The sequence below is a fragment of the Macaca fascicularis genome, chromosome 7 (genome assembly GCF_037993035.2).
Source record: "Macaca fascicularis isolate 582-1 chromosome 7, T2T-MFA8v1.1".
In the NCBI taxonomy this organism is placed as follows: domain Eukaryota; kingdom Metazoa; phylum Chordata; class Mammalia; order Primates; family Cercopithecidae; genus Macaca; species Macaca fascicularis.
In genome coordinates this window covers 118,478,220-118,494,949 of record NC_088381.1, presented here as the reverse complement: position 1 = coordinate 118,494,949, position 16,730 = coordinate 118,478,220, and the positions used below count along the sequence as shown (strand labels likewise).

The 16,730-nt window shown below is 41.6% G+C and overlaps 1 protein-coding gene across 2 annotated transcripts in view; it reads right to left on the bottom strand.

The window, feature by feature from the left end:
• Window positions 1-1,878, bottom strand: part of ATL1 (atlastin GTPase 1) — a 73,327-nt gene extending 71,449 nt beyond the window's left edge. For both annotated transcript variants that reach the window (XM_045396388.2, XM_015453268.3), the window contains exon 1: window positions 1,724-1,878. In XM_045396388.2, coding sequence (XP_045252323.1) covers window positions 1,724-1,757 — 34 coding nt within the window. In that variant the 5' untranslated portion in view covers window positions 1,758-1,878. The remainder of the gene's footprint in view (window positions 1-1,723) is intronic.
• Window positions 1,879-16,730: the final 14,852 nt, after the last annotated feature.

Genomic DNA, 16,730 nt, shown 5'->3' with positions numbered 1-16,730 from the left:
AGGAAATTCTGCGCAATAATGATCCAAAACTTCATGAAGGAGAAAAATTTTAATCCTCAGAATACATTTTCACACGCCTCTGTTAATAGGGTGGAGACAACAACTCATGGAGATTGAGAACAAAAGTGACTTGAATATATGCACCCTAACTCTGTGTGTTCAATAAATTCCTACTCTAGAGGCCAAGAGAACGGGTGGAAATGGGGATACACTGCAAATGTTTACTTAAATTTCAGAAGAAGCAAATAAAACGTATCGCAATAGTCAGATCTGTTAAACCTGAAGTTTCATGATCTCAGAAAATGGAACCACTTTCTCTTAAACTCAGCCAAGTCATGACAGACCTCTCTGCTCCAACTCTCCATGCCTACCACAAACCTTGGATAATCTCCCAAATGTAAACCTTGCCTACCGGATCCTGTGACCATTAGAACAATCAGAGGCAAGGAGATACACGGTCTTTTCATTAAAGTAAACTGAAATAACTAATTAAAATTTACATTTGTTCCTCTTGGTCAAATAAACAGTTATAGAAGAGCTCTCACTGAGATGTGGAAGAGAATCAAGCAGCTCTGAACTTTTCAAATAATAACAACTGTTATTTCCAAATAACAATTTCCAAATAACAAGCTGATGAACAAAATATTTCTTTACCCACCAAGCCACAGTAGCCTGAGACACTCTCTGGTTCAGATAATAAAATAAATGCCTTAGAGAGCTTTCGTTCCTAAGATGCTGGTGAGTTTAGCACTGTGACTGCAAGAAATCGGGAACCTACGACAAAAAGACGCCCAGCCTGCCCACACTAACCGTCCAGAACTAGGTCTGGAGCAGCAAAGCGGGCGGGGCCGCGATTTCTCCCGCATCGCTGCGCCCGTTCTTCTCCGCCTGCGTGAGCACCGCCCACCCACTCGCGGTGTGAACATACTGGGTCTCGCCTCTCCTTTCCCCTCCCCTCGGCCTGGTGCTGAATCATGAGCCCAATGTCTCCAAAAGGTAAAATCAAAGAACAAAGCCACCCTTGGGGCTGGTCTGAATGGGGTACCGCGTCGGGGTGGGGCAGAAGGCTGGAAACCACAACTTTGCTCCCCTTCTTCCCCAATTTCCCCACCTACCCCCCAAATTAAGAGGAGTACTGCAGTGCTCAGGAATTCTCAAGAGGGTGGCCCTTCTCCCCGTTGCTCGGGTCTGCTACGGTCCGTCGGGAACCCCGCGCGCTCCGCCTCATTGTTCCAGCGCGCCGCCCGCCGCCGGGAGCCCGCGCCCTGCAGGGCCAGCGAGTTGGCGGCTCCCGGGGAGGGGGTTGGGGCTTGGCCTGCTCTAGATCCCCGACCCATCGCCCCTCTGGGGCCGAGTAACAACAGCCCCCTGCCCACCCCCATAGCCTTCCTCCCAACTGATCGCTAAGGCGGAACCACAAGTCCCCGGAGGCGCCTGGTGGGTGCTGTCCAAATGCTGGGAGGAGGCGGCAGGGGGGTGGGGAAGAAGGAGCTGGAGGCCCGGCCTGCGCGAAGCTGCAGCCCTCGCCCCGACAGCGCGATTCGGTGACGCGGGTACCGCTCGGCCATGGTTCCTCCGCCCAAACAGGGAGCAGCTCGGCTACGGCCCGTCTCCCAGCCGTGGACGCAGGCACCGAGCAGTCCTTGGCCCTCCCTGTCTCCAGAAGCAGAAAGCGGAGGGCCAGACCCCGTGCTGGCTGCAGAAGTTCTCATTTGCTACTCACCCCAACTGTTTCTGTCCCTGCGGTTCTTGGCCATGGTGGTCCAGGACCTGGTGGCGGTGAGGCGCTGTCACTGCGCTCGCTGCCTTCTCCGGGGCCGCAGGTTGCTGGCGGTGGGAGGCTCCGTGCCCGCGCTGGGCGCAGTTCGCTCAGACTCTGAGGATGTTGCTGTGGCGCTGGTGGGAAGGAGTGGGGAGGAAAAGGGAGGAGAAAGCAGATGAACCAAGCTCAGCATCACAAGCCCGAGTTCACACAAATACCAGCGTCACACCCTCCCTACCTCAGCCCACCCCCAGAGCGTGAAGACAGTGATAGACCATGTACTGCAACATTTTCAACGGAAAACGCACACAAATAAACAGCACCCCCCTCGCACCCACTCTCAAAGAATTTAACAGCATTATCAGAAATACACAAACCGATATATTGCATGATTCTGGATGTTCAAATACCTGTTTCAAGCACGGTTATACATTAGCACAAACAAGCTGGCAACATTCGTATAGCCAAAGTAGCTAAAATAATGTGCATTTATCTACCAGGCATCCATTTTTTTTTTCCATTTTAAAAGCAAGGTCATGTTAGTAAAGAGGGTATCATGCATTTTTGTATATGTATACTGAGTAGTTTGTCTTAAAATTAGAATAGCAAAATTTATATCAAGAAGATCAAGATAAATGAAAGCTGTAGATTCATTGTAATCTGTAACTCAATATCCAATGGGTAAAATTTCCCACTAGATTTGCAAAGATAAGGTCCAGACTGATAGTCCAGTAGCAATTATTTGAGCTGAAATCATACTACATAGTCTGGGTGGGCCCTGGCAGCCATAAAGGTTGCAGACAATTTTGAAGGGAAAAGAAAAAAAAAAAATATTTTCAATCTTTCCCTTTTCACTGCTTTCTTTCTCTCTGCTACAAACTTAGTTGTTTTCAGTAACCTGGAGACACTCTCCCTTTATACTACCTCAACCGTAAGATACCATCATCCCGTCCCTTACAGTTTCCTCCTGCCATTTGGTTGTTACCCACACTCTCTACTGATCGGTTCTTAGGAGATCACTGCCAGCCTCGTAATTACCAGATCCACGATCTCTGCTAATTCCTAATCGTAAGCAACTCCTCACGCTACACTCTCTCAATGTAATTTACTTTGATGGCTTCAGACAGGACCTCCATGCGGATGATTCCCAAATCTATACTTCTAGTCTTCTGCCCTCTAGAAGAGAGGACATCATACCAGAGGTGTGTTTATAACTGCCTAAGGTTATCCTCACATTGTTTTCCTCCGGACATTTCAACATCAACATATCTGAAAATAAACTCCCCCATCACTGCCAAATCTTATGCATTATATTTCAGTTACTGGTTCTAGGACCGCAGAGCTGTGAACACCGTAATCGAGTTTACACCATGGTTTTAAAGAGGTCTGTGCTCAACAGAGTTGAAATGACAATAATGAAACAACATGGGAAGACATTATCTCATCCCTGTACCTATAAACCAAGTTCATAGAACAAAAAAGAAGTGTGAGTGTGGTCTGCTTTTCTTCTTATATTCCTTTACTATCATTCTCAGCTTATATTCTCAGCTGAAAATCCCTTTCATATGAATCCCATTTTTAAGAGTACAATAGATTACACACACAAAAAGGAAAAATTTATACAATGCAACACCTATGCCTAATTGAAAAAGAAATTAATTTTTTAAGAAACTGTTGCCTTTATAATTAGTAAGTAATCTGCAGGTGAATACTTCGAGACTGTGTGAATCACAAAAAAAAAAAAAAAAAAAAAAAAAAAAAAAAAAAAAAAAGCTTAAATAAATAGCTCTCTGTGTAAGACTTTTTGTACTGTTGGCCAATAACTTTTCATCCATTGATTTTAGCATTCATTGATCCTTGCCTGAATCAATTTCATATTAGTGATTTTTAAATGGAGACTTTAAAATAATTGTATTTTGTTTGTTTGTTTGTTTGTTTGTTTTCCAGACAGAGTCTCCCTCTGTCGCCCAGGCTGGAGTGCAGTGGCGTGACCTCAGCTCACTATAACCTCTGCCTCCCAGGTTCAAGCGACTCTCATGCCTCAGCCTCTCAAGTAGCTGGGATTACTGGCTGTTGCCAGCACGCCTGGCTGTTTTTGTACGTAGAGACGGAGTTTCTCCACATTGCCCAGGCTGGTCTCAAACTCATGAGCTCAAGCGATCTGCCCACCTCAGCCTCTTGATGTCATGTCTTTTAAATTAAGTAGCTGGCATTCCCTCTCCAACCTTTCTCTGTTGAGTCCCACTATAAATTAGTGGAAACTTTTTTAAAAAATTGTGTTATGCATCACCATTCTTTTTAATGCCTAAATTGCCCTAAATTTAGCCGAGGGTCAGCTCGTGTGTCCTTTTAACATTGTCCCTTTTTGTCTTTGAGCAGTTCCCTGTATTCTGGTACAAGAAAATGTTTCAGGAGTCCTTTGTATTTTCCCTTAGAACTAAAATAGCCATTTCTCCAAGATGCTCTGACTCCCAAAGGTGTTTAGAAACCAAGACGTGGGTGCTAGTTGTGCTCATTGCTGGCTGAAGTATCACTGTTTCTAGACCGTTTCAGTGGACATTGCTAGAACACATTTTTTAAATCATAAGTTTAATCTACTCTGAAGAAATACCTTCAATACTATGAAAATATAAACATATGTGGTTATTTATTACAGTACTTTTTGTTATTGTAAAATGCTGGAAACAACCTAAATGCCCATCTATGGATGAGTGGTTGAATACATTATAATATATATATGCAATAAAATGTTACATAGGTGTGAGAAAGAATATAGAAGATCTTTATAAGCTAATACAGAGTGATTTCCAGATTACAATGTTAAATGAGAAGGAAAAAGTGCAAATAGTACACCAGTCCTGGAAAGAGAAAAGGATATGAAACAAAGTATCCATTCATCTGTGAAAAATAACTACAGCAAGAATAAACCAGAAACCAATGAGATTTGTCACCTGTGGGAGATGGGTGGGAATAGGGTAGAAATAATGGAAGAATGGTAAGAGGTTAGTAGGGACTAGGGGGACTGATATTTCTCTAAGTGTAATGCTTTTATATAACTCTGAGTCTTAGAACAGTAATGTTTCACTTTCTCCAGAATATGTTTAAAAATGCTTACTATGATGACTATAATCAAAAAGATAATAACAAGTGTTGGTGAAGATGTGGAGAAATTGGCACCCTCATAAACTGCTGATGGTGCAGCCACTTTGGGAAAAAGTCTGGCAGTTCCTCAAAAAGTTAAACATAGAATTACCATATACATTAGCACTCCCAGATATATACTCTAAAGAAATTACAATATATGTTCACAGAAAAACTTGTACAGGAATATCCATAACAGCATTATTCATAATAGCCAAAAGGTGGAAACAATCCCAGTGCCAAATAACTAGTGAATGAATAAACAAAAAGTAGTATGTCCATATACTAGAACATTATTTGGTCATAAAAAGTTACTGAGTACCAATATATGCTACAACATGGATGGACCTTGAAAACATTATAGTAAATGAAAGTAGCCAGCCACAAAGACTACATATTATATGATTCCATTTATATGAAATTTATAGAATAGGTAAATCTAAAGAGGCAGAAAGTACATTAATTGTTTCTTAGGGATGGAGGAAAGGAGTGGGAGGTTGGGGAGAAATTGGAGAGTGACTGCTAATGAGTATGAGGTTTCTTTGGGGGGCAATGAAAATGTTTTAGAATTCATCATGAAATCAACTTTGCACAACTCTTTGGGTATACTAAAAGCCACTGGATTAGGCTGAGTGCAGTGGCTCATGCCTGTAATCCCAGCACGTTGGGAAGCTGAGGTGGGAAGATCACTTGAGGCCAGGAGTTCGAGACCAGCCTGTATAACATAGAAAGACCCCATCTCTATTAAAAAAAAAAAAAAAATAGAAAAACTAGCCAGGTGCAGTGATGTGCACCTGTAGTCCCAGCTACTCAAGAGGCTGAGGTGGGAGGATCCCTCGAGCCTAGGAGTTCAAGGATTCAGGCCACTGCACTTTAGCCTAGATGACAGAGCAAGACTCTGTCTCAAAAAATGAAACAAAACAAAAAACTCCACTGAATTGTAAAATCTAAGCTGGTAAATTGTATGGTATGTGAATTATGTCTCAATACAAATGTTTTTTAAAAGTCAAAGGTCAAGTTCATTTTAAATCAGAATAAAAGAAGAAAAGGTATTACTCCATTTGAACTTTAGTACTTTAAATCCTCTCTCTTCTTGACTCTTCTGGGATGTTACTCCACAAACTATTCTCTTCCCCCTGTAACCTCAATTCTTTTTTCTTCCATTGGTTCTTTCACCATGCTCATTTTCCTCCATCATAAGTAAAGGGGTCCCTCAATCAGAAGTTTCTCAATAGTCGATGGTTCAATTTGCTCCTTCCCTCTATAAATAGCAATCTTAGAAAAATATTTATGTCAATTAGAATACTTTTGGTGGTAACTCAAAATGGCTTAACCAAAAAATGACATTTACATTCACACAACAATTTGTTTAAAGATAGATTGGTTCTATGGTGGTCAATTCATCAGCTCAGTGGTATCATGGACTATACTAGTTAGGATATAGCTTTGGCTGCTATAAAAATTACAATGGCTAAAATAAGACAAATATTTATTTTGGTCTTACGAAAATAACCTGAGCATAAGTCATCCAGGGATAATACTGTGGCTTTAAAATATGAAGGAACTGGCCGGCCATGGTGGCTCACACCTGTAATCCCAGCACTTTGGGAGGCCAAGGTGGGCAGATTGCCTGAGCTCAGGAGTTCGAGACCAGCCTGGGCAACACGGTGAAACCCCGTCTCTACTAAAAAATACAAAAAAAATTAGCCGGGCTGGGCGGCGTGCACCTGTAGTCCCAGCTATTCAGGAGACTGAGGCAGGAGAACTGCTTGAACCCAGGAGGCGGAGGTTACAGTGAGCCGAGATCACACCACTGCACTTCAGCCTGAGCGAGACTCCATCTCAAACAAAACAAAACAAAACAACAACAACAACAACAAAATGAAGGAACGGAAGTTCTTCATGCCTTCTTCCATCTTTCACTCGGGGCTTCCATCATATGTTCCATGATGGCTGCTCTAGCGTGGGCATTCACATTTTCATTCTAGCCATACAGAGGGGTAAAAGGGAAGAAGTGAATATATCCATTCTCTCTAAGAGTACAATCCAGAAGGTGCACGTATCATCTCCACTCAAATACCATTGACTTACCATGTCCCACCTCATTGATAAATATTTTTATCAATGAAAAATTTGTTGCATACCATGTATGCAACAAAAATTTTGGGGTCTAATACTAAACAAAGAAGGGAAATACACATTGGAAAATAACCAGAAGACTTTGCCAAAAAGACAAAGGTGCACTCTACCATCTTCAGTGTGTTGATGTTATGAAAAAAATCCAGGATTATATAGAAAAATGTTCTCCCAAGCTGGGAGGGAACCAAGAGACCGAAGAATGACTCAGATAAGTCCAGCCCGGCGAGTGGATGAGTTTGTGAGACTTATACAGGACACTTCTGGGCAGCAGCAGGACAGCTCTAGAGATCCATGCCACCTCCCATCTCTAAACTGCTTTTAAACAATTTTTCTGTAACTTCTTTGCCTACTGCGTTTGAGCAATGAGACTGTTTTCCTTGGTAAGACACCTGCTCCTCCAGTGGGCATCATGGTCTTGGCTCACTGCCCAGCCTTCCCCGTTCAAGCAGTGGACGTACACTCTAAGTAACCTGGTGGGGACACATCACACTACAATCCACCCCATTCCCCAGCTCTCATATTCTTCCCACCAATCTTGCATGAAAGTTCTTGAGTGGGGTATGAGGGGAAGAACTATACAGACCTATAATGTATAGCCATGGCTTGTGTGTACAAGCCACATCTACAGTATACAAAACATCATAAAAAGCAGAAACTAACTACAATTATGATGCCTGTTAGCAAAATGTAACTTCAATGAGTAGGTAAGGTGTGTAACCAATTTGAGAATGAGTCAAAGAAGCCTAATTAGGTTATATAATGGATTTGAGTTGACAAATGATTTAAAACATTTGTGACACTGTTCTCTTCATCAGGCATATAGGCACAACAGGTAGTGTCTGTAAGGGTACATATTGGTTTTTGTGGCTTAAAAAAAACTTTTTAAAAATTTCAATAGTTTGCCGGGTGCGGTGGCTCACGCCTGTAATCCCAGCACTTTGGGAGGCCGAGGCGGGCGGATCACAAGGTCAGGAGATCGAGACCATGGTGAAACCCCGTCTCTACTAAAAATTACAAAAAATTAGCCGGGCGCGGTTGTGGGTGCCTGTAGTCCCAGCTACTCGGGAGGCTGAGGCAGGAGAATGGCGTGAACCCGGGAGGCGGAGCTTGCAGTGAGCCGAGATCGCGCCACTGCACTCCAGCCTGGGCTGGGCGACAGAGCGAGACTCCGTCTCAAAAAAAAAAAAAAAAAAAAAAAAAAAATTTCAATAGTTTTTGGGGACCAGATGGTTTTTTGTTACATGAATAAGTTCTTTAGTGGTGATGTCTGAGATTCTGCTGCACCTGTCACTGGAGCAGAGTACACTGTACCAAACATGCAGCCTTTCATTGCTCACCCTTCCGACCATTTGCTCCGAGTCCCCAAAGGCCATTATATCATTCTTACGCCTTTGCATCCTCATTGCTTAACTCTCACTTTTAAGGGAGAACATAACAATATTTGGTTTTCCATTGCTGAGTTACTTCACTTGGAATAATGGCCTCCAACTCCATCCAAGTTGCTGCAAAGGCCATTATTTTGTTCTGTTTTATGGCCAAGTAATATTCCATGGTGTATATATACCACATTTACTTTATCCACTCATTGATTGATGGGCATTTAGCTTGGTTCCATATCTTTGTAATTGTGTATTGTGCTGCTATAAACATGAGTGTGCATTTGTCTTTTTCATATAATGACTTATTTTCCTTTGGGTAAACACCCAGTAGTGGGATTGCTGGGTCAAATGGTAGTTCTACTTTTAGTTCTTTAAGGGGTATTCATACTGTTTTCCATAGTGGTTGTACTAGTTTACATTCCCACCAGCAGCGTGAAAGAGCTCCCTTTTTACCACATCCAAGCCAACATCTATTTTTTTTTAAATTTTAAATTATGACCATTCCTGCAGGAATGAGGTTGTATCTCACTGTGGTTTTGATTTGTGTTTCCCTTATAGTGATTTTGAGCATTTTTTCCTATGTTTGTTGGCTGTCTGTATATATTTTTTCAAGAATTGTCTAATTGTCTATTCAGTGACTACAGGCACACGCCACCATGCCCAGCTAATTTTCTGTATTTTTAGTAGAGACAGGGTTTCGCCATGTTGTCCAGGCTGGTCTTGAACTCCTGACCTCCAGTAATCTACCCGCCTCAGCCTCTCAAAGTGCTGAGATTATAGGCATGAGCCACCATGCCTGGTCCCATTTATTTATTTTTGTTTTCGTTGCATTTGCTTTCAGATTCTTAGTCATGAATTCTTTGCCTAAGCCAATGTCTAGAAGAATTTTTCTGATGTTATCTTCTACAATCTTTATGGTTTCAGTTCTTAGATTTATGTCTTTGATCCATCTTGAGTTGATTTTGATATAAGGTGAGAGATGAGGATCCAGTTTCATTCTTCTAAATGTGGCTTGCCAGTTATCCCAGCACCATTTATTGAATAGGGTATCCTTTCCCCACTTTATGTTTTTGTTTGCTTTGTCGAAGACCAGTTAGTTATAAGTATTTGGCTTTATTTCTGGGTTCTCTATTCTGTTCCATTGGTCTACATGCCTATTTTTATAGCAGTACCACGTTGTTTTGGTAACTATAGCCTCACAGTAAAATTTGAAGTCAGGTACTATGATGCTTCCAGATACGTTCTTTTTCTTAGTACTGCTTTGGCTATATGGGCTCTTTTTTGATTCCATATGAATTTTAGGATATTTTTCTAGTTCTTTGAAGAATGATGATGGTATTTTGATGGGAATTGCATTGAATGTGTAGATTGCTTTTGGACGTATGGTCATGTTCACAATATTGATCCTACCTATTCATGAGCATGGGATGTGTTTCCATTTGTTTGTGTCATTTATGATTTCTTTCAGCAGTGTTTTGTAGTTTTTCTTGTAGAGATCTTTCACTTCCTTGGTTAAGTATGTTCATAAGTATTTTATTTAATTAATTTTTTTGCAGCTGTTGTAAAAGTGATTGAGTACTTGATTTGATTCTCACTTTCGTCATTATTGGTGTAGAGCAGCGCTGCTGATTTGTGTACATTGATTTTGTATCCTGAAACTTTACTGAATTCATTTATCAGGTCTAGGAGATTTTTGGATGAGCCTTTAGGGTTTTCTAGGTACATGATCATATTAACGGTGAACAGCAACATTTTGACTTCCTCTTTTCCAATTTGAATACTCTTTATTTTTCTTTTGTCTGACTGCTCTGGCTAGGATTTCCAGTACTATGTTGAGTAGAAGTGGCGAAAGTGGGTATTCTTGTCTTGTTCCAGTTCTCTGGGGGAATGCTTTCAACTTTTCCTTGTTCGATATTATGTTGTCTGTTGATGTGTCATAGATGGCTTTTATTACTTTGAGGTATGTCCCATCTATGACAATTTTTTAAGGGTTTTTATCATAAAAGAATGCTGGATTTTATCAAGTGCTTTTCCTGTGCCTACTGAGATGATCATATGATTTTTGTTTATGTGTCATATTACATTTATTGATTTGCATATGTTAAACCATCCCTGAATCCCTGGTATGAAATCCACTTCATCATGATATATTATCTTTTTGATAAGCTGTTAGATTTGGAGAGCTAGTATTTTGTTATGATTTTTTGCATCTTTGATGATAATGCAGACCATTATCCTCAGGGATAACCCCAGTAACTCCTCAGGGATAATGGTCTGTAGTTTTCTTTTTTTGTTATGGCCTTTCCTGGTTTTGGTATTGGGGTAACACTGCCTTCATAGAATGATTTGGGGAGGATTCCATCTTTCTCTATCTTTTGAAATAGTTTCAACAGAACTGGTACCAATTCTTCTTTGAATGTCTGATACAATTCGGCTATGAATCCATCTGGTCCTGAAAGGAGTTTTTGGCAATTTTAAAATCACTGATTCAAACTCACAGCTTGTTATTGGTCTGTTCCGTTTCTATTTCTTCCTGATTTAATCAGGAGGGTTGTACATTTCCAGGAATTTATCCATCTCCTTTAGACTTTCTAGTTTGTGTACATAAAGGTGTTCATAGTAGCCTTGAATGATCTTTCGTATTTCTGTAGTATTGGTTGTAATATCTTCTGTTTTGTTTCTAATTGAGCTTATTGGATCTTTTTTCTTCTTTTCTTAGTTAATCTCACTAATGGTCTATCAATTTTATCTTTTCAAATAAATAGCTTTTTGTTTCATCTGTCTTTTGTACTTTTTTGTTTCAATTTCATTTAGTTTCTGCTGTGATCTTTGTTATTTTTTTTTTTCTGCTGGGTTTGGGTTTGCTTCTTGTTTCTCTAGTTCTTGAGGTATGATGTTAGGTTGTCTATTTGTGCTCTTTCAGACTTTTTGATGTAAGCATTTAATGCTATGACTTTCCTCTTAGCACCATTTTTGCTGTATCCCAGAGGTTTTGATAAGTTGTGTCACTGTCGTTCAGTTCAAAGAATTTTTAAATTTCCATCTTGATTTCATTGTTAACCCAAAGATCATTCAAGAGCAGATTATTTAATTTCTATGTATTTGTATAATTTTGAGGGTTCCTTTTGGAGTTATTTTCCAGTTTTATTTCACTGTAGTCTGAGAAGGTACTTGATATGATTTTTATTTTCTTAAATTTATTGAGACTTGTTTTGTGGCCTAATGGCACATATCTCTGAGTCTCCATTGCATTGGCAATCAGGCCTCCATGCAGAGACAATCCTTAGTGAGCCTGGGTTGCCTTATTGGTGCTATTGAACCAGTCACTCCAGTTCTGTCAGGCAAAAGGCAGAATATCCCAAGGCATACTATTACCACTTAATAGGGGGAGGTATCCACATACTCCACAATAGGACTGGTTGCTGGCTGCTGTTGTAGTCACAGCCTAGTTCAGAAGACATTACCAGCTGCCATGGGTAGCAGAAACAAGGCAAACACAGGTCTTCAACAGAGACCCTCAAGGGTATAGCCACTCCTTGTAACATTATTACTGCTATATTTTCTCCCATTGGCCCTATTAGTGAGGCTGCCACAGGCTTCAGTTCGGGCTTACAGTACCACACATGGCTTCCCTCTCTAAGAGTGGGCATATTAGCCAATTGGTAAGCTTCCAGCCTTGCCTATGCACTCTGCACTATGACCACTCCAGCAGGTATCAGTGCTGCTGATGTTGATACCATAAGGCTCTCAGACCTCCCTCTAAGAGTACATACAGCTGGGATCACCTATCCTCCGGCAGTCTTCATTCACCCTCCAGCATCATAAAACCAGTCCAGCATAGGGGCACTTTCCAGCTCAACTTCAGGTCCATGTAGCCATCGCCAGTTGGCAGATCCACTGGTGTTCTTAGAAGCACAGCATGGCTTCTGCTTCAGAAGCATGACTCAGTGTCTCAGAGGTAACGCTGAGAGTTTGCGGGGCATACTTTACAGGCCCATTCATAGGGAGTGATGCCAAGTGTGTTAGTGGGTAACTCATTTAAAATTTGTATGGCTTCAGGGAGATTCTTAGTCCAGAAACTTAGCCATTCTGGGACAGTGCATGTAATTGGGTTTTTAACAGGCCATTTTTTTTTTCTGAGTCCTGCCCCTATTGGGATATATGGTAGTGGAACCTCCAGTCTATGTTTTGCTCTGATGCCCAGTGTTGGATAGTGTGGCCCACGAATGGGAGCCCTGATCATTATATATTCTTCATAGCATGCCATATATGACACTAAGAGCAGTGAGACACTTAACGGTCTCCAGCTGGGTGGCATGTTTTATTGGGAAGGCCTGTAGTAGCCCCACTATTGTGTCCACAGAGGTTAAGGTATGCCTTTCCCCACCATTCCAGGGCAGAGGACCAATAAAATTGACTTGTCAGTCCGTATGGCTTTAGGTATGTGACTTAGTGCAGAAGGAACCCTTCTAGGTCTCAGCTGTGAGTAGGTCTCACAGTTCTGAACAGCTGCTAGAATATTTACAAAGAGGATGGAGATGCCTGCTGCCTTTGCTGTGGCCCACCCTGTGGCTGCTCTTATGATGTACCTATACAGTTATATGGTGTCAGTATCCATTTGTGCCATGACCACTGACCATTGGTGTTAGGTGCCTTTGCTAGACTCATCAATGTACCAGGCCCTAGGGGGTATTGGTGGGGTCCCCTTATATACAATGGTTGGCCCAGTAGGTGGTTCTATTGCCATCTTGGCTCCCTCCACTTGCTCAAAGTGGATGGGTCCAGGCACCTCCTGTAGAAGCTGACTTAAAGGATTAGTAGACAGGACACCCCTTTGTTGTAGACAGGCATGCCGTTTCTGCAGGGTATGTAATTGTGCCACCCCAGAGGTGGGCTTGGTTAGAAAGCCTTCCACCCACCTTTTATGGGGTAGGCAGTTTTTATTGTGTGGTCTTCTTTCTGGTGGTGATGGCCTCTGCTTGTTGCAATGCTCTATACACGGCTAATAGCTGTTGCTCTAGGACTGTATAGTAGGATTCTGCCCCCTTTCATAATTGAGACCAGGCCGGGTGGTGGCTCACGCCTGTAATCCCAGCATTTTGGGAGGCCGAGGCAGGCGGATCACAAGGTCAGGAGATGGAGACCACATCCTGTCTAACACAGCGAAGCCCTGTCTCTACTAAAAATACAAAAAAAAATTAGCTGGGTGTGGCAGCGTGAGCCTGTAGTCCCAGCTTCTGGGGAGGCTGAGGCAGGAGAATGGCGTGAACCTGGGAGGTGGAGCTTGCAGTGAGCCGGGAGTGTGCCACTGCACTCCAGCCTGGGTGACAGAGCAAGACTCCGTCTCAAAACAAACAAACAAACAAAGAAACATAATTGAGACCAAAACCCTACAGTTACCATTCCCATTGGCTGCTTTTGCCACAAACCCTAAGCCATCCTTGTGGCATCTCTAGTGACTTCTAATACAAAAGGATCCTGTGGCAGTGGGACCTCTAGTGCTTGGGCTTGTTTCACCAATATTTTTGCTTTGTCAAATGGCTCTTGCTCTATGTGTGTTCAGTCCCATTTTTTACCCTTCTTTATTAGGGTATATAATGAGCTGAGGGTTTGTGCCAAATGAGGAATGAATATCCTCCAGTAGCCCAGTAAACCTAGGAAAACCTACAGTTGCTTTACTGTCTGGGGAACAAGCTGCTGTACTATCTTATCAATGACAGCTCCAGGTATGTTTCACATCTTAGTAGACCAGGTAACTCCCAGGAATTTGATGGCTACCCTGGGCCTCTGTATCTTTTTGGGGTTGGCTTCCCATCCCCTGTCCTTTAGGCCATCCGAGGTGGTTTGTAGGGTAGTCTCCAGATCTGCAAGAGACTCTGAGGTTAGCATGATATCATTAATACAGTGAAACACAGACTGAGGCAGGCAAAGTGAGTCTATATAGGTACTATGCAACTATACTGTGACAGATGGTGGGGTTGTGCAGGTATCTTTTTGGTAGTACCTGGGAAGTCCATTATTGGCCCTCCCAAGTGAAGGCAAACTGGTCTTGTAAATCTTCTGCTAAAAGAATACTGGAAAAGGCATAATGCAAGTTAATCATAGCATGGACACTTCCCAGCTTAAGGACTACTTGCTGTAGCAGTTGAGCAATATTGGGTATAGCAGCAGATACAAGCGGCACCACCTCATTTAGCTCATGGTAGTCTACCATCATTCTCCAGATGCCATTTGGCTTTTTCAGAGGCCACACAGGGCTGTTATAGGGGTTCTAGCCTATCCGTACCTTATATAACTTCTGGATTGTTTGGGTGATCTCAGAATATTCTCCTGGTAGGCAGTATTATTTCATCTTCATTGCCCGCCTGGGCTAAGGCAAGTGTACAGGGACCCATCTGGCCCATCCCCTTTTTGTTCCTTGATTTCTTTTCAGACTCCGTCCTTACTTTTATTCAACTCACAGAGGTCCACCAATGCTTCTCCCACATAACAGATTTTATTTCCCATTAGTGGGTACAGAAGTACAACCAACGCCCTCTATATAACATTTTTTTTTCAACTGGAAATCCCTCAGACATTCACTGAGTAACTAAAATCATTTTAAGATTTTAAATTACACAAGAGTTCACCTATAAGCATTTATCTCATTCACATTTATTCAATTCATTCGTTTTTAGCAGTTTATCTGGATGACTCACGAGAACTCAGATTATTAGACAAACCTCACCACTATTGTAACTTATTTTCCTGTTAACCATTTTTATAGCCTGTAAATATAAGATGTTCACCTAAGTAAAAACCTTAAAGTTCCCCCCTCCCCCCTCCTCCTGTGTCCATGTGTTCTCTTTGTTCAACCCCCACTTATAAGTGAGAAACACCGGGGCCTGTCGGGGAGGGATAGCATTAGGCGAAATACCTAATGTAGATGACGGGTTAATGGGTACAGCAAACCACTATGGCACGTGTATACCTATGTAATAAACCTGCATGTTCTGCACATGTACCCCGGAACTTAAAGTATAATAATTAAAAAAAAAAACACCTTAAACACATGGGCATTTTGCTGATAATTTAGAAGATTTTGCTACTTTCACTGAACCAACTATGTTAAATTTGTCAAAAAAACCCCACACAACGATCATTCTGGTTTTGGCTGGGTTTACAGTCTTATAACTTTCATGTCAAATTCTGACATCTTAAAATATCTAGCAGAGGCAAACATAAAACTTACCTAATCAGTAAACCCAGACAAAAATGTATGCTGACAATTCTGAAGACATTTCTATTTTATTTTACGAATAATTTTAAATCCAGCCGGGCGCGGTGGCTCAAGCCTGTAATCCCAGCACTTTGGGAGGCCGAGGCGGGCGGATCACAAGGTCAGGAGATCGAGACCACAGTGAAACCCCGTCTCTACTAAAAATACAAAAAATTAGCCGGGCGCGGTGGCGGGCGCCTGTAGTCCCAGCTACTCAGGAGGCTGAGGCAGGAGAATGGCGGGAACCCGGGAGGCGGAGCTTGCAGTGAGCCGAGATCGCGCCACTGCACTCCAGCCTGGGCAACAGCGTGAGACTCCGTCTCAAAAAAAAAAAAAAAAAAAAAAAAAAAAAAAAAAAAAAAAATTTAAATCCAGCTTGTTTATTAAAGATTACTAAATTTACAAAACCTTAAAAGGTACTTGACTTTACCTTAATGTATGAGTATTCATTTACTTATAAGCTAAGTTGGTAGCATGTCAGACATAACATATAACACATGTACATACATATAAACATATTTAAACATGTATGTTCTCACACACTCATACATGCACACATATGCACACACACGCACACACCCAATACCTTTTACTTCAGAACTTTAGCCATGAGACAGTATTATAAACTCATCAGCCTATAAAAGATACCTGGATCCAAATTATTTTTGACAAAATTAGGACCCCTTCACATGGCTAAATTTTATTTACCCTAACAGGTAATCCAATGAAGGCTGTGGACAAAAATTTTGGGTAAAGTAGTTTTCATAGCAGTTTGATTTTTAAAAAAAACTTCTTTTACCTCCTTTTTTTCTTCAGTTTCAAATGAGTTTCCAACATTTACATTTTAGTTAGATTTGTCTGAACTGTGTAAGAAAAACAAAATCCCCAAGTGGCTTTGAATTAGCAGTACCATAAACAGTGAGTTTTATTTCAACACCAGGAGTTTAATAACAACAGATTCAAAGCAGGCAGAAAAGAAAAGAGAAATAGAGAGCTTCAGAAGATCTGATTAACTGTAATTGAAGGTGAAACATTTGAGCTCTGGATTTTT